Below are 19,163 nucleotides of genomic sequence, written 5' to 3' on the forward strand. Positions count from 1 at the left end.
GCCAAGCCGTCTGGGAGGCAGACAGACCACACACCACAGATCAACATCAATCCCATGTAAAAATTTCTGGCTGGCTCATCCTTACTTGGGTTTGAGGCCCATTTTTTTTTCATAACTAGAACCTGCTCTCTGCAGCCCTGACAATCATGAATTTTTTTTAAATGACAGTAAAATTTGTCAGAAAAATTAAGTTGGCACAAATACAAAAGAACATTTTGAAAGGAAAAATATCTTATTTGCCTTTCCTTTGTTATTTAAATCATGATAAATATTTAGAAGGGATTTACGTATTTATTTTAAAACAAAGTTAAATGTGATTGTTAGAGACATGAAGGGTGTGATTAAAGATAAAATCTTTTTTTAATTTAAAAAATATTTTAGGGACCCCCCTGGTGACACAGTGGTTAAGAATCTGCCTGCCAATGCAAGGGACACAGGTTTGAGCCCTGGTCCGGGAAGATCCCACATGCCACAGAGCAGCTGGGCCCATGTGCCACAACTACTGAGCCTGCGCTTTAGAGCCCGCAAGCCACAACTACCGAAGCCCGCAAGCCACAACTACTGAAGCCCGTGTGCCACAACTACTGAGCTCACGTGCCACAACTACTAAAGCCCACGCACCTAGAGCCCATGCTTCACAACAAGAGAAGCCACCGCAGTAAGAAGCCTGCACACTGCAACAAAGAGTAGCCCCCGCTCAACGCAATTAGAGAAACCCGTGTGCAGCAGTGAAGACGCAATGCAGCCATAAATAAATAAATAACTTTTTAAATAAAAAAAATTAAATTAAATTAAAATAAAAATATTTTAATGGCTCTTGGTCCCATATTGAACTCGAGTTGGAAGAGGCGAGTCCGGTCTCAAAATGGAGGGTCATGATCCAAAGGAACCAGAACAGTTGAGAAAACTGTTTATTGGTGGTCTGAGCTTTGAAACTACAGATGATAGCTTAAGAGAACATTTTGAGAAATGGGGCACACTTACAGATTGTGTGGTGATGAGAGACCCCCAAACAAAACATTCCAGGGGCTTTGGTTTTGTTACTTACTCTTGTGTTGAAGAGGTGGATGCAGCAATGTGTGCTCGACCACACAAGGTTGATGGGCATGTAGTGGAACCAAAGAGAGCTGTTTCTAGAGAGGATTCTGTAAAGCCTGGTGCCCATCTAACAGTGAAGAAAATTTTTGTTGGTGGTATTAAAGAAGATACAGAAGAATATAATTTGAGAGACTACTTTGAAAAGTATGGCAAGATTGAAACCATAGAAGTTATGGAAGACAGGCAGAGTGGAAAAAAGAGAGGATTTGCTTTTGTAACTTTTGATGATCATGATACAGTTGATAAAATTGTTGTTCAGAAATACCACACTATTAATGGGCATAATTGTGAAGTGAAAAAGGCCCTTTCTAAACAAGAAATGCAGTCTGCTGGATCACAAAGAGGTCGTGGAGGTGGATCTGGCAACTTTATGGGTCGTGGAGGAAACTTTGGAGGTGGTGGAGGTAACTTTGGCCGTGGTGGAAACTTTGGTGGAAGAGGAGGGTATGGTGGTGGAGGTGGTGGCAGCAGAGGTAGTTATGGAGGAGGTGATGGTGGATATAATGGATTTGGAGGCGACGGTGGTAACTATGGCGGTGGTCCTGGTTACAGTAGTAGAGGAGGCTATGGTGGTGGTGGACCAGGATATGGAAACCAAGGTGGTGGATATGGTGGCGGTGGTGGAGGATATGATGGTTACAATGAAGGAGGAAATTTTGGAGGTAACTATGGTGCTGGTGGGAGCTATAATGATTTTGGAAATTATAGTGGACAACAGCAATCAAATTATGGACCCATGAAGGGGGGCAGTTTTGGTGGAAGAAGCTCGGGAAGTCCCTATGGTGGTGGTTATGGATCTGGTGGTGGAAGTGGTGGATATGGTAGCAGAAGGTTCTAAAAACTCAGAAGAAAAGGGCTACAGTTCTTAGCAGGAGAGAGAGCGAGGAGTTGTCAGGAAAGCTGCAGGTTACTTTGAGACAGTCGTCCCAAATGCATTAGAGGAACTGTAAAAATCTGCCACAGAAGGAACGATGATCCATAGTCAGAAAAGTTACTGCAGCTTAAACAGGAAACCCTTCTTGTTCAGGACTGTCATAGCCACAGTTTGCAAAAAGTGCAGTTATTGATTAATGCAATGTAGTGTCAATTAGATGTACATTCCTGAGGTCTTTTATCTGTTGTAGCTTTGTCTTTTTCTTTTTCTTTTCATTACATCAGGTATATTGCCCTGTAAATTGTGGTAGTGGTACCAGGAATAAAAAATTAAGGAATTTTTAACTTTTCCAAAAAAAAAAAAAAAATTTTAATGGGTGGAGAAAAGTAATAAAATACAACATACAAAAATTCACTATATCTGAAAAGTTAAAGAATCAATATTAGTCCATATAGATGGCAAGTTGATATTATTGTTAAATTTCAACCTAATTAATAAATGAAAATATAAAACCCAAAACCATAATATAGTACTTTACCCCTTAGTTATCCAAAAAAAAAAAAAAATTATGACTCCATATGATCTAGAACGTCTAGACTCCAGAAGTCTTAAAAAAAATCTGGTGTTCATCATTCTGCCAATCCTTCTGGAAAAAAATCTTGGAATATACAACAAAAATTTTAAATTACTCAAGTCATTAATCTTATTAATCTCACTTTTGAAACTGTATCTCCAGAAACTAATCCCAAAGGAACTTCTACAAAGAGTGTGTTAACACTATTTACTCTAAGGAAAACTTGAAAATATTGTTTAAATGCACCCAATGAGGAAATGATTAAACGAATCACAGTACAGCCATATGAAAAGATGTTACTTAATTATCACAAATGACAAAATTCAGCTGGGCCAACGCAAAGAATCCCTGAATTACACAGGGTAGCTAAGTCTGGGGGACCATAAATACCACACTAGGTCACAGTTATAAAAGAGAGCACATCTACCAAGAGTTCTTCCTAGGAAATGCCACCAGCACTTCCTCATCTCCTAAGAACACGACACGTGTGACCATAAGTTGTAAATGAAACAACACAGTTTTCAGCAGCCTTACTGTGACAGCTGTAACAGCAGCCTTACTCTCACTACTGGTTCCCCCGAGCAGGTCGCTGAGCCTTCTCCACGCAGGAGCTGAAACTCACTAAGTTGTGCTCAGCCTGGGCCTCGAGAACAGACCCGACAGGGCGCTGAAGAAGTAGGTGTAAATGCCAGCGTGAGCACATCTGGGTCCACGGGGCTGAGCAGCAGGCCAAGACAGTGACAGAACCGGCCTAAGCAAGCATCCGTTCTTCACCTCTCTCTCAGGAGCCTATGTAAGTGCAAGCATGTGTGGCTCCGTACCAGAGAATGAGTCCATACCCCTGAGTTCTGTGACAGCCCCCAGACACAGTGAAAGACCACAACATAAAGTCATGCATATAGCCAGCCTTCCCAAATGACACTTGCGACATTTATATTCAGGGTTATGCTGTTTAAATGACCAACTGTTAGAAACAGCATCTCAGCAAGGAAAGGGGCCCTAGGTTTACTGTATAAAACATAAACGTTTGAATGAGAGAGCAAATCAAGAAGAACACCCAAGTATGAGTTTGCATTTGATGAGATAAACAATTTAGAGAACACTTCTAGATTCTTAATCAGGGAGGTAATATAATACAAATGTTCTGTCAGAAAAATCTAATCATAATAGGCAAGAAAGCTAGAGAAGGGATAACTCATGACTCAGTGGTCAGGACAGGCCTCTCTGAGGAAGCAACCTTAAACAAGGTGGAACCTAAGTGCAAGACAGCACTAAGCGGGCAGGCGGCGGACGTGGCTCAGCTCTGCCCCAGGGCTGTAGAGGGAGGTCAGCTGCAGGACTGCACCTCAGGAAGGCAGGAGGAAGCAGGCACTAAACAGGCAGATGGGTGACGGGATCACCTAACGCTCAGAAATGTGATTCTGGCCGCGTGTGGACTAAAGGGACGTCCGGAGGAGAAGCAGGTGAGCAGCTAGGTCAGCACAGTTCCAGAAGGGTTAGCAGCAGAATGAGAAGAAGTGACTGGATTAGGAATGTATCCACAACATTTCATATTTCTATATTTATAGCTATGTATATGTTAATGGATCATGCATTACTTTTTAAATGAGATGGTTCCCATATATATGAAATATGCAGATCTCTATTTTTCAATTATAATACAATAAAACGCAATGAACTAAAAAACTATACTTAACATAATATTTTTTTAATGATTCAGAAGACACTTTGGAATACTGTAATGCCTTAGGATCATATGATCAATATCAACGACCCTTGCAGTGCAGGAGAATAGGATTTCCAATTCGTTAAAAGCTATATAAACTATATTTTATTGTAATGGCTTATTTCAAAAAAAGGAAAACAAAAAATTATTTGCCAGAAGGAAAAAAAAAAACAAAAAAACTACCTGACATTTTTACATTCTGGAATTTCATAATGAACTTTATCTTGCACGTTTGCTACAGCTATGGTCATATTTTACATCCAAATTTTGATATGCACACATTAAGGTTAAAGTTCAATGTCAAGTTAGCACATAGCAAAGATCAGAGAATTATGAATCATAATTATTCCAGTCATGAGGAAAGAGCAGAAATGTAAGCCCGATTTCTATTTTAGGAAAGAAGTGGCTGAAGGGGGTTTGCTTTAGCAAAAGCTGAAACTCTAGACCAATCTTAAATCATTAAATACTCTGCCTAGGACTTCCCTGGTGGCACAGTGGTTAAGAATCCGCCTGCCAATGAAGGGGACACGGGTTCGAGCCCTGCTCCGGGAAGATCCTACATGCCGTGGAGCAACTAAGCCCATGCGCCACAACTACTGAGCCTGAGCTCTAGAGCCCACGAGCCACAACTACTGAAGCCCACGCGCCTAGAGCCCGTGCTCCGCAACAAGAGAAGCCACCACAACGAGAAGCCCATGCACTGAAAAGAAGAGTAGCCCCCGCTCGCCACAACTAGAGAAAGCCCACGCACAGCAACGAAGACCCAACGCAGCCAAATAAATAAATAAATAAAATAAAATAAAAATACTCTGCCTAAATGAACCTTTAGAACCCAAAATATTGGACCTTTTAGTACTAAAAGAAGCCCAGGTATGATATTACACATCCTTTTTATATTCAGAAAGCTAAACAAAAGTGATAGGAATGATTCACATACTTAATTTTATTATGATTTTCTCTATGTACTTCATTTTATTACTATTTTCATTTTAAGTCAAACTACTTGTCCTGACAGATTAAAAAAAGAAAGAAAAAGGAAAAAGGAAGCCAGTGAAGAGCCTCTAGTCTCTTCTTCATCATGCTCCCCCTCCCAGCATGAACCTGACTTGTGTTTTGTTTGGTTAGAAACACAACAAAAAGAAAAAGCATACGTACAATGATTTAACCAGGTAAAGTTTGGAGAAGCTAGATCACAACATCATTTTGGACCCAGTTTCAATCAGAATCTGACTTCTATTCCAGCTCAGCCCCTTGACAGGAACCAGAGCAAACCTCACCTTTGGAGTCAGAGCTCCTCCCCTTCACAGACAAAGCATAAAGCTCACACTCCCTCACAAACAGCTCCAAGGTAAGCACAGCTATAAGAGCACAACCTACGCACTCCTCCTGGGTCAGCTGTGTGTGAGCCTCAGGCCATCACAGAGAAACTCCCAGTCCCGCCTCTTCCCCTGCTGCAGTGGGTCCATCTTCCCCCGTCACCTGGGGCTGGTCTGGAGGAAGCACTCTTAGAGGAAGCGGGCCTGGCAGCAGACACATGGTTTTATGTGTTTGCACAGCAAAGCACTAAATTGATGGTTTTATCAGATGACAATTGTGAAGAAGTATCCCGAAATTTAAGTTTTGGTCCCAAAACATACTGTTTATTTTTCATCCCACTGTTCACTACAGGAAGCCTAGCGGTTACCATTTATTGAGCATCTTCTCAGGGTCAAACACTATACCAGATACTTTATATGTGAGATAAATATACACAGTCCTATTTAATCCTCACAACAGTCCAATATGCTTTTAAAATCCCTGCTTCATAGCTAAGGAATCATGGTGAGACTACACAGCTAGTACAGGACAGAACCAAGAGTTGCTGCAAGGTCCATCTGACTCCAGATCCTAAGATCTTTATACCACAGTGTCATTCATCCAACCCTTCAAAAGGTCAGCATTATAGGCGACTGAGCACAGGGACTTGCACTTTCACTGAGGAGTATCAAATACAAAATCTAAAACACGTGTTATATAATTAGTTGTTTCATTATTCTAGAAACCCTACATGCTTAAGATACCAAGCTGGCTATGCCGTTACTTCCCTGAATGAATCAGCCGTTCAGAGCTACTTTCCTCCACTGACAATCCAGGCTATATAAGCAAAACGCTAGTTCTTCAGGATTCACATCTAGAGTGTACAAACGAACCACAAAGGTAAGATGTGACTCATGGTGATAAATAGTACGGGCTTATGTAAATTAATGTTTTCAAAGTGCAGCAGTCTCTCTACATGTTTTCAAAACAGAGGCAGCCTTGGGCTTCCCTGGTGGCACAGTGGTTGAGAGTCCGCCTGCGAATGCAGGGGACGCGGGTTCGTGCCCCAGTCTGGGAAGATCCCACATGCCGCGGAGCGGCTGGGCCCGTGAGCCATGGCCGCTGAGCCTGCGCGTCTGGAGCCTGTGCCCCGCAACAGGAGAGGCCACAACAGTGAGAGGCCCCCGTATCGCAAAAAAAAAACAGAGAAACAGAGGCAGCCTTAAAATTCCTTAACTCTCCCAGCTGACTGTGTGCCGTCTCCAGCAGCTCAGCCACCCCTCAAAGGCTCTAACTCAGACAGTGCAAACCAGAGGAGGCCGACACGCACACACCCCTGGACACGACAGAAGACAAGGAGTCCTACGCCTAGCGAGTGGCACAATTAGCGATGGGTGACCACAGAGTCACCAAGCGCTAAAGTGGCAGGCCCTCAGGGACCGTCCGTCCAAATGGTCTGGCACTTCAGGGAAAAGCAGGATGAACGGGAGTCCTGAGAACGGATACCATGTATCCTGGTGATGAAAGAAAGAAGGCAGATCCTAGGGAGGAACTCCCAAGGAAAGGTGGAGGCGGGAGCAGGACAGCACATCCACAGGAAGCACAGGCCCAGTGCTGTTGCGGTGGATCGTTTGGCGAATGAGTCCAGGCTACCTCATTCCTCTAAGCGATGGTACCAGCAAAGCCCTTCCCACCTGAGGCTGTGTGCGTGCCCCGACTCGCCCCACATGCACACACACAGGAGTGGGGAAGGACACTCGGAAACTCAGGGACAAACTTAAGAAAATACAACTGAATTAATGGGGCCTTAATTCAGTAAACATGATTTGTACTCACTAGTTATGAGTAGCCCTATAGTTGAATGCCTACACTACTATTTGAGGTTTGTTGAATATAATGGCTAAATAAATACAAAACAATTCTGATAAACGCACTTCGCAGAAAAATAACATTTTCACTAGTCACCAAATTACCAAAGTACATACCACCAAATGAAATTACACATCTCTGAGCATGCCTGCTAGTGGCCACTGAAGCAGCGTCTTGCGGGGGACACGTCCAGAGAACAAGCAGCTGTCCCCAGGCACCAGGTCAGACCACTCTCCTGCTTCTGTCCTCACGGTGAGCCCCACTCAGGGCCCAGGAGCAGATGGACCTCAAATGCACTCAACTGGCCACTGGACTGACATTCCCTGAGCTCTGCAATCCTCTCAGGAAGTCCTCCAGGTGAGCGTGGGGAACGCTCGCCCACCCAGGAATGCTTCCACCTGCATGAGAAGAGCCATCCTCAGGGACTCCAAAGAGGCAGACGGCAGATGAAGTGAGGCAGGGCTCCCACAGTCAGGAGGAACCTTGGTCATAATCAAGGCCTACCTCAAAGCCATGCTGTCCATGAAATGTTCTGTGATCACCCCTCCACCCCCCAAAGTCCCCTCTGCCATCACAGGGGCAGTGATTCAGGTCCCTGTGCAGACCTCATGTTGCAGCACACTTGCCTCTCTCTGACTAAAGGTGCAACATAGGTGGCTGACCCACTATCACAATACTGAACCAGCCCTCATTACATGGAAACGTAGGATGTTCACCGTTGCAGGGAACACGGGATGAGAGGTCACTGCCCCGGCGGCCTGGGAAAAGTTCACGGTTGAGCCAGTCCTCTTCCAGCAGAGACCTGGCCAAGGAGAAAGAGCCGACAGGCATTGACTCAACCGGTTTGCTGCCCGAGAATGTGCAAAATAAGGTTAACTGCCACATTCCTTCACTATATTATGTGTCCTTAAAACATGTAATTTTAAGGGTGCATTTTTGATTGCTGTTATTTGTTACATTTTAAAGTAAGCTTTATACTGACGTGTTCCTGCTGGGTGCACCCACGGCAGCCTGTGTTTCCTCTCTCAGAGCGCCACCGCCCTTTACAGTCATTGCTGTTGAAATTCCGTCTTCCTCCACTAGGCTGTAAGGTAGACAATGGTTACTGCTGACTCCATTCACTCCCTGCTTCTAGGGCAGAGCCTGGATTTCCCCCCTGGAACCACTATTCCCTACTCTCAGCCGTCGTGCCAGAAAAGGGACAACTCTCTCCATCTGGCTCAGGCCTGGCCAATCGGAGCACTGCCTCACTTTGGCCACAGTGACTGGTTCGGGTTTGGGCACATGACTAAGTCCACATTAATAAGAGTCAAACCCAACGTTTTATTGGGGAAGAGCGGTCTCTCTTTTTCATCAGAGTGAGAACTAGGAGATTATTAGCTTAGGTTGCCAAGGGCAACCAGGTCAAATGAGCCTGCCTGCGAAGCCCACACAGACAGAAGCAGAGAGATGGAGAGTCACCAGGTCCCAACGGCTCAAGCCACTACTCACACCTGATATCTCTTGGATGTTCTTAGTTCCATGAGCCGGCACATTCCTTTCCCTAACTGCTTAAGCCAATACGAGTAGGTTTTCTGTGCTTGCAACCAAACATATCATAATTAATAAAGCCTATGTTCATCCTGTTCACCCCTATCACCATAGCAGTTAGTATGGCAGCTAGCGCACAGAAGATGCTTAACATTTTTTCAAATGAGCTGAATAAAAACCTAGGGTCAAAATATTTTACACGGGTATTTTTTATATATATAATTTAGTATTTTTTTCTTTCCTCTCTCTCTTTTTTCTTTTTAGCCACACCGCGCAGCTTACGGAATCTCAGTTCCCCAAACAGGGATTGATGACGGGTCACAGCAGTGAAAGCCCGGAATCCTAACCACTAGGCCACCAGGGAACTCCCTACATGGGTATTTTTACCTTTTAAAATTTCAACAGTAAAACAACCACCAAACTTCACTTTCACTAGGGAAAAAAAAAAGAAAAGTTGACTTTATAGACATAATCCACATTGGAAAAGAAGCCTTCCATTTACAGTAATTATTATAAATCCATGGAACTTAAAAGAATTTTATATTACACAAAACTCTTGGCATTTCCTTCCTGATTAAGCTAACTCTATGATAACCACTGACTGTTAGATGGCAACATGAATTGTTTTGTACCTTTGGTCATTACAAAAGGGACATGGGCTACCTCAAGTGAACATCTGGCTCTGGGTCACAACTTTGAAAACTTAATTGGCTTTTTTTTCCCACATAAGAGAAATAAGATAGCTGCTCAACAATAGGGCCAAATGTTCTTAATAAATGTCATTCCAACTGGGAATGGATTTTCTTTTTAATAATTAAATTCTCCGTTCTTCAGACATGAAGGAAATCCCATTTTACAAGTGAAACAGCAGAACATAAGCTGGGGGGCAGGGGGAACTAATCCTGAATGTGGTTTCAGTATAAATTCATTACCATATTTTGCATTGTTTTTCAAGGCACTAGGATGGATCTGCAAGGATCAAGCAACAATTTCACCCAACCTTTCTGCACCCAACAATGAACTTTCATGATCGCCGGCCATAATTATGCAAGGGTACAACGTAGGACCATGAAACAAAGATAGCTTACTGGTCTATATGGTAATAAACCTGAAACATTAAGGCCGACCTCAATATTACTAAGCCCCTAGGATTGATTACCCTTCTGAACCTAAGCCACACCAAGAAGAAATACACTATTTACCTTTTAGTTTAAGGTGCTAACGCCAAGTCCCCATTCCCATGGCGCTTACACTCAACCAGAAATGACAAAATATCAAGTACCAATCTACTTATCTGACCAATACTCTTAAGACCAAGAATGTTCAAAAAGAAAATTTTAGAAAGAAGTGAATGGTTAAAAAAAAGACGAAGACTCAAATGTGCTTAGCAGTTTGGGGACCATATTACAAGCAGGAAATAAAAGACACTAGAAGAATTTAGAACCTTGGAGCTGGGAAGGTTCTTGGAGACCACCTGATTTTAAGATAAAGAAAATTAAAGGTCAGAAAGTACTGGCCGACAGTCATACATCGGTGACTGTCAGCCAGAACAGAACCCAGGACTCCCTCGCACTGGTTCCATCCATCACGGATCACACGGGCAGTTTCAGACACCAGGGCTCAGCATCTACTCATTGCTGCTCCCTGGCCCCCGTTTTCATACTTCACTGTAAGAAAACCAATCACTACAACATTATTTTCACTTATTCAGTAACAGAGGGAATCTGCCCTCTCCCAGCCCCTGGACTGCTGGGAGCTCATTTGCTGAAGGGGCCTTTCACACAAATCTCTCCAGAGAAAGGGGTGTGAAGACTGATTTCTGCACCCGCCCACACAGAGGTAATCACCATCCTAAGCCTCTGCTCAGTGGGGGTCACGAAGGATGGCTAAGAAATGTCACCTCGGCACACCTCAGCACTATGCTAAGACAAACACAGCTCTAAGATGTCGATAAGACTTGCCAAGATGCTCTATGAAATCAGGAAATAACCTTAAATGAAAGGACCCAGTTAACAAACAAGAGTCTCAGAAACGAGTGGATTGGTCTCAGGGACTAACTCAAAATAGATGAAGAATACAAAGAGTTTTTAAAAATGAGTTACATTCTCAATTCTGTCACTGACTGAAATTCTAACTTAACCTGAATGGTTCTCTCTGTTCTTTAGTTTATCTGTTTGCAGACGCAGTTCAAAACCCAACTGCCTGGCAGGTCCGAGAGTTCATAATTACCATTTGTCCGGCTGTAAGGAGGCCATGGATGACAGATTCCACAGCAAGTACAAAGTATGTGTTGATTTCTTCGAGCAGTACTCTGTTACAAGTCTTCTCCTGAACCTATAGAAAATATGGGTGAATTTCTCTATCACCGAGGTATATAAAAGGCTTTCTAACTATGACTCAAAATCCAGATGCAATAAAAGACTGGTAAATTTGACTAGATAAATTTTTTTAAACTTTTGTATGGCAAAAAATATAATAAGAAAAGTTAAAAGATCAATAACAAACTGGGAGAAAACATCTGCAATATATATTACAAATAAAAAACTAATATCCCCAATACACCAAGAACTTTTAAAATGTAAAGGTGGCAAAGTAATCAAAAATCCTACGGAAAAACGGACAATGTGACTAGACAACCCATAAGACATAAAAATGACCCTCAAATATTTAAAAAGATGTTCGAATCCACTCATAATAAAGGATATCCAAATCAAAACTACACTGAGTTACCATTTCTCATCTAGAAGATTGGCAAAATTTTTAAAGCTTGAAAATACTTTTTCTGGTGGAAATGCAAAGTGGGTCAATCATCATGGAAAGGAGTCTGGCAATATCCAACAAAACTTATGTTTTCACACTTGAACACAGCAATCCCACTTCTAAGAACTTATCCTGAAGATACACCTCCAACAATACAAAAATACAGGACTTCCTGGTGGTCCAGCGGGTAAGACTCGGTGCTCCCAATGAGGGGGCCCGGGTTCGATCACTGGCCAGGGAACTAGATCCCCCATGCATGCCACAACTAAGAGTCTGCAGGCCACAACTAAGAAGTCCACATGCCGCAACTAAGGCCCAGCGCAGCCTAAATAAATAATATTAAAAAAAAAACCAATATGAAAATATGTATGTACAAGTTATTCACTGCAGCATTAGTTATAATTACAAACTACAGAAAACTCTCTAAATATTCAAACTTGGACACTATCCAAATAAACTCTGGTACCTTCACAATGGAGCACCGTGGGCTATAAAAAAAAGATGAGGACATTCTGCATGAGCTGACATAGAGCCACTTCCAGATGCTAAGTAGAAAAGCGAAAGTACAAAAAAGCATATATATATACACCTAACACCAATACAGTGTTGCCAATTATATCTCAATAAAACAGGAGGAAAAAAATACATAATATGCTGTCTTCTGTTGTGTCAGAAAGTAGAGGCACCCCCAATGACAGGAGTGCATCAAAAGGACACACCAGCTTGAAGGGGCTTCCACTGGCCAAACATGGAATAATTTGAGCAAAACTGGGTCTCAGCAATGTAGTACAATGAGCACTGAAGAAAAAAATTGAAATCCATAAGTTCATACTGGTAATACGTAAATGAATGGATGAATGGGGAGAATGGGGAGCTCTTGCTTACATAGAATGTCCACTGGGAACATTCTGTGGAGGGAGTACTGCAGCTGAAAATCAGCAGTTCGCAACCATCATAATAAAAACTGGCTGAAGCAAGAATCATTAATGGATGATAAACCTATGGAGAACATCCTGATAAGGAACAGGCTATCTGCGTGGTTTTAAAGTGTCCTCCCATAAAATGCCTGTCAAATGCAAGGCGAAAACATGGTAACTACACAGCAGGGAAACTGGACAACACTTTGGCCAGGTGATCAAAATTAACATCAGCAATGAGGGGCCAATAGATACTATGAGCCTCCACACAGTATCTGAGAAGAAGGCAACATGCAGTATCACTTACAGGGTGTTCAGCTGGGGACAATTAACCTGAATTAAACCCCAAATACAGAAACGTTCTATTAGAGATGGTGAAGGGTATTCTTCTAAAATGCCAATGACATGGGAAAAGAAAAAAGACTGAAGAACTGTTCCTGATTAAAAGGGCGTAAACATACATAATAACTAAATGCAATCTGTAAGCCTAAATTAGATTCTGTACTGGAGAAAAAATTTTGACAAAAAACGGAATATACCTCAGAGCAACTAAGCCTGTGTGCCGCAACTACTGAGCCTGCGAGCCACAACTACTGAAGCCCGTGCGCCCAGAGCCCGTGCTCCGCAACAAGAGAAGCCACCGCAATGAGAAGCCCGCGCACTGCCATGAAGAGTAGCCCCCGCTCACCACAACTAGAGAAAGCCTGCATGCAGCAACAAAGACCCAATGCAGCCAAAAATAAATATAGAAAAAAAAAAAGAACAATTATATACTCAGAATTTTAACCCAGCTCTGAAAACCACCTGTCTGGGAGACCAAGCATCAGTCTGGTATGGCTTTTGGATGTATCACGATACAGGAGGCACACTGTAATAAATGACTCAAACGCTGTCCTACAGAACTGTTGACATTTCAAGATTCCTCACAGGAACTGAAAACAGAGATAGATAATCACAATCTATTTTATTCACACAATTGTTTTTATTGTAATTAAATCGGTTGTAAAATCAGAAGAAGGAAATTCCTTATTTAGTGTAGAAAGAACCAAGGTCATCTGAGGTGATGCATTTTTGCAGACAGTCGGGAAGCAAGTCTGTTGTATCCCTCCTCTCACAGACACAGTGCTTTGGCTGTGTGATAATTCATGAAAGGAGAAAACAAGTATAGAATTTTAAAGTCAAATAAGATTTTCTCTTTGACTTGTGAATTATAATTGGCCAATCTCTAGCAGCTGCCTCTTAGAAACTGTATTTTCTAAATGTTAATAGGCCCCAAGTTAGCAATAAATATGAACATTTATTGGAAAAAAAAAAGGAATATAGACAGTACATTAAAGCATCGAATCAATGTTATCAATAAATCTTCTGAAGGTGATAACTGTACTATTGTGGTTATATGAGAGAATGTCCTTATTCTTAGGATTTATACACTGAAGTATATCAGGGTAAAAAAATCAAGAAATATATTCTCAAATGGTTTGGGAGGGGAAATACACAGACACACACAGACACACACACAGACACACACACACACACACACACACACACACAAGCAAGCACAAGTTAACAACAGGGCAATATGTGGAAAGACTGCGTGTTTAACCTTGCAACTTTTACGTATGTTTGAAATTGTTTCCAAATAAAAAGGTTTTAGGACCTTGGACAAAAGGCCTTTTAAGTCGTACATTAATAAGCTCTCTGGGGTAAGCATGCAGCTCTGCCATAATCCTCAAAAAGAAGCAGAATCGTCCAAAACGACACCATTCAATATGGTAGCCATGAGCCACAGGTAGCAATTGAGCACTTGAGATGTGGCTGATTCAAATTGAGATGTGCCAACTTTCTAGGACTTGATATGAAAAAGAATATAAATTATCCCATTAGGACTTTCTATACTGATTACATATTGAAATGATATTTCAGACATACTGGGTTACATAAAATATATTATTAAAATAAATTTCACCTTTTTACTTTATAATGTAGCTACTAGAAAATTTAAAATTACACATGTAGCTCACATTGTATTTCTCTTACAATGCTGATCTAAAATATAATAATACCTTTTTTTGAAAAGAGGTGTTTGTTGATCTCTTAAACAAGTATTTCATTACTAGAGAAAAATGTCAAGGAACATTACAGATTCTGACTCCCCTAAGGTGATTTCAATCTTGGAAATAAAGTAGATAATTAGGTTTTTTTAAGGCATAATTAAGGGAAAAGAAAAATTTAAGGCCTAGGAGACAAGAAAGACCTCTCTGGTCATGTTGTTTAAGTAATTGCCCGATTAGCCACAAATCCCATCTGTAGCAAATTTCCTGAAGAGGAGAAAAAATAAAATCTAAACTCATGAAAATACCAAGCAAATGGGAAGACAATAGACGGTTTTCACACTTCTGTTTTCAAACTCTGTATGAATAACATCAATTTCCCAAATCCTAAACATTAACTTATAGTATCTTATAAACAAAGCCTTTAAACAGTTACTTCTGCTACCAAGGAGTTTATGAAATAAACTTGACTGACAACGATGTTATTTACAACGTTACTTATTTTTCCGTTTTAAGGTTCTGACTGACAAACTCTTCCTTAACTCTAAAGGTTTAAGAAGGACATAAAGAGAACTGAGCTAAGAGGGACAAAACTGGTTTTTGTTTGAAATACTATTTTAGGGATTATACACAGGGAGGAGAAAGGAAGGTCGGGCACGAACTTAAACAGGATTATTTCAGGATAACGAAAAGGTCCCTGGGCCAGACAATTTCTTCTGTATTTTAGTTATCCAAATCTAACCAGGCCAAGTGGAGAAAACAACAAATGTCAGTAAGAATTCTATACAACAGCAACAACAAGGGAGAGAAACCAAACGTGGGTTGCCAGAACGTACGATAAGAACACCCAGCAGTACAGTCTTGGGCAACGTGCACAGGTGTGTTTGTTTTGGAAGTTCGGAGTCAAGCATGTGGACGGAACCAATTAGAATCACCAAACTGACTCACAGCACAGGATCCCGGGCTATCTCTCCTGACCCACACTCTCCCCACCCACCCCAGACCATATCCCAGAAAGATGACTTCGATCAACTCTAGACAAAAATCTCCTACTAGAATACGATACCCGCTGCCAGCGCACATGGATCCATTTCTGCGTTACATCTAACAGCCTCCCTGCTGAAGGATCAACGGATGCGCCATGCACTCCCGAGGCCACGAGTCAGGCCCCGTGGACTCAGACAGAAGCTGACAGCAGGAATGAGCTCTGCTTAAGACAAAGTCAAGAGTGCCTTGCAGATAAGGAACCAACACAGATGAGGCACCCTTAGTCCCAGAATCCCAAACCTATAATAAAACTACTGGCACGAGCCCAGCCTCCCTCGCGGCTGGGACACTCCCATCCTGCTCCTAACCCCTCACCTGCTTCCCACCTCATGCTCCATTCCTGTGTTTTGCCATCATGAGGCCAACTCATGCAGTCTAAGAAAAGAGGCCATGGGTCCACTGTTCTAGCTTCAGAAGGAAATGCAGACGGGTGAAACACCCAAGGATGACCGTGAGTCTAACAACAATTAAGTAAGAACTAAGACTTAATGAGCTCTTCTATGTGCATTGTCTGTGGGTCACATTTTTCAGTCAGCACAACCACTTTAGGTGGCAGGTGTTATGTTCCCTTAGAGATAATGCAACCACAGCACACAGACGGTAAGTACTTGCCCCAAATCACACCAAAAGGGGGTCAACTCAAACCCAAGCAGTCTGGCTCAAGAATCCATAGGTTCAGCTATTAATAAATCATGAACACAGATTCCACAGTTCAGGAAGTATTTCTTTGCCCAGGAATTCAGTAACAATCTCATTGTCATTTGCGCTCATTTTGACATCATGAAGCTTGAAGCTGCTTCCCTAGGAGGCTACTACCAAAAAAATTATTGTCCTGTACTCACATCCCTCTCTCACTCTCTCTAGCAAAAATACACCCAGGGCTTCCCTGGTGGCGCAGTGGTTGAGAATCTGCCTGCTAATGCAGGGGACACAGGTTCGAGCCCTGGTCTGGGAGGATCCCACATGCCGCGGAGCAACTAGGCCCGTGAGCCACAACTACTGAGCCTGCGCGTCTGGAGCCTGTGCTCCGCAACAAGAGAGGCCGCGATAGTGAGAGGCCCGTGCACCGCGATGAAGAGCGGCCCCCGCTTGCCACAACTAGAGAAAGCCCTCGCACAGAAACGAAGACCCAACACAGCAAAAAAAAAAAAAAAAACCAAAAGATAGCTTGCCATGAGTCTAAAGTACTTTCAGATATGATCATTTATTTTCATTAAGAGAAAAAAATTAGACAAACCAAAGTGCTAAAGGAAAAAAATGAATAATGCCATTATTTTGACAAATTCTATTTTCTTAATAAAATATAATTCTATTATAGTCTGGGTTTTGTTTAGGGAAAATAAATCTGCATTTAATGCCTTTAAGAATCTTTAAAAACTATGTTAACAGGAGATTTCAGATTTAAGACGTCAAAATAAAGACGATCCTAACCCATCCCGTAGAAATCACCTCAACACAAGCAGCATGAGGACACGCACAAAAGCCGTCTTCGAGGTGCCCTGACCACAGCATGTGCAGACAGGAAATGGATAAGGAACGTGGCAACGGGCTTCACAAAACTGAGGAAGGCCAAACAGGGTGCCTGCAGAGAGGTGCCTGGGAGAAGGGAGCCCGGAAAGGCTCAGGAATGAGGCTCAGGGACTGCGAGAGGTGCAGCCTGGGCTGAAGCCAGAGGGCCGGCGTGAGCACGTTAGCGCAGGCGCCCACGCAGCCAGATGACGCTCCCGACCCCGGAGCCGTCAGAGACGTCGCCAGGCAATCCTCACCGCAGCGTCAGAGCCTGAAGGCTTAATCCCCTGGCAGAGTGAACCACAGGAAGCAGTCTCGGGGACACTGGGCACAGAGAAGACAATAACGAGGCCTGACAACTGGGCGTTTTCCGAGAGGTTCAGAGTGTGGAATCTATCTTCCCCTACCCCTAGTAGCTTCTAATCTAGATTCTGTCTCTATGAATTTGACCACTGGAGGTAACTCCAATAAATGGAATCATAGAAGAAAAAAAAAAAAGTGTGTGGAATCTGAGGGGCTCCAGGCTCAGTCTCAGCTCCATCGATTAGCAAAGGTGCGTCACCTTAGGCAAGCTGCTCAGCATCTCGGCACCTCAGTTTCCTCATCTATAAGATGGTGATAATAAACAGGTTCAAAGTCCTAGAGCCGATGTCAGGATTAAACGAGGTAAAGCTCTGACAGTGGGGCCAGCACACAGCAAGCACTCAGTAAGCATCAGCTCCTCCTCCTGCCCCTCCACTTCTACTATCACTACCTCTCCCCCAGCACACACACGCACGCACGCACACACACACCCCCTCCTCAGGCTCTCAGAATGCTGACAGCAGGAGTAACTTCACAGGCAGGCAACCGGAGGCGCCTTATGTAGAGAAACTGAACAACCCCAGTGAATATGCTTGGCTGCTGGCGTTTAGCAGTCAGCAACGGAACAGTTGATTCTCCCCCAGGTTATTCCACAGTAAAGCCCATCAGCTGAACCACCCGCGCCCCCACCCACACACACAGAGGTGACAAAAGCTTTCTAATACACGACTTCTAAACATCACCATGAAATTTCAGAATAGCTGGGATAATGAGCAGATGTCAGGTTTTTTAAAGGCCACATATAACTGACTTAGAACAATAATATAATAAGAGCCAAGTCCTCATGATGTACTAGACACTGCTGTAAATGCTTTACATACAGTAACTCATTTAATCCTTACAACAAACACATTTCACAAATGAGAAGATTATGGTACACAGAAATTAAACACCACCCTTAAAGTCACAACACTACTGAGTGATAAAGCTGGGACTCAAACTGCATCCAGCTTCAGGGCCTGAACTCTTAACTATTATGCTTCTCAGTAATAACTCTGCAACTTTGAAGACTATGGAAAAATGCCTTCAAAATTCTGAAGGAACCAACCTAGAAATATATACCTAGCCAAACTGTGCATCAAGAGTAAAGGCAACACGGAGGTATTTTCAGACATACAAGTCTTAAAATTTATGATTTACGAATTCTGTCTTAGGAAATTCTGACCTAAAGATCCAGAAACATGCCTATTTCTGCCTCTTTGCTAGAACAGTTCTCTGTCCAAAATAAGAATTCATAAGAACGTTTAAAAGAGCTGCTTCTCAAATACCTCCAGGGTGTAAGTGGCTGCACTCCCGTCTCACTCATAACTGTCTCTCTGCTCATTGTGGTTCGCCTCTTCTCGAAGCAGTGTCTTACAGAAGGAAAAACACACACGCATGAATTCAAATCCCAGATCTGTCACTGTCATCATCTAGCTCTATACTTTGGACAACTTCCATAACACCTCTGATCCTCAGGTTCTTCAAGTGTATACCAGGGATAGTAGAACACAGCTGTAGAGAGTTGTTCTGAGGGTTAAACAGTGGACATGAAGCACATAAAAAAATC

The 19,163-nt window shown here is 42.6% G+C and overlaps 2 protein-coding genes across 3 annotated transcripts in view; one reads left to right on the top strand and one right to left on the bottom strand.

The window, feature by feature from the left end:
* Positions 1-19,163, bottom strand: part of TULP4 (TUB like protein 4) — a 228,041-nt gene that overhangs the window by 141,526 nt on the left and 67,352 nt on the right. The window lies entirely within an intron of this gene.
* On the top strand, positions 823-2,316 carry LOC132436817 (heterogeneous nuclear ribonucleoprotein A3-like). Of its 2 annotated transcripts, none has more exons than XM_060029704.1 (2): positions 823-1,760; positions 1,807-2,316. In XM_060029704.1, exons 1-2 carry the CDS (start codon positions 866-868, stop codon positions 1,836-1,838), a joined length of 927 nt encoding a protein of 308 aa, XP_059885687.1. In that variant the 5' UTR covers positions 823-865; the 3' UTR covers positions 1,839-2,316. The 2 variants fall into 2 exon arrangements, with proteins under 2 accessions (XP_059885687.1, XP_059885688.1); XM_060029705.1 differs by having other exon boundaries at positions 823-1,619.

The sequence above is a fragment of the Delphinus delphis genome, chromosome 14, assembly GCF_949987515.2.
Source record: "Delphinus delphis chromosome 14, mDelDel1.2, whole genome shotgun sequence".
NCBI lineage: Eukaryota > Metazoa > Chordata > Mammalia > Artiodactyla > Delphinidae > Delphinus > Delphinus delphis.

Bases quoted from the DNA above. Each gene is read 5' to 3' on its own strand.
- LOC132436817 (XM_060029704.1), top strand. From the start codon at position 866: ATGGAGGGTCATGATCCAAAGGAACCAGAACAGTTGAGAAAACTGTTT. The intron at 1,761-1,806 runs GTAACTATGGTG...TGGAAATTATAG, and splicing joins TGAAGGAGGAAATTTTGGAG to TGGACAACAGCAATCAAATT.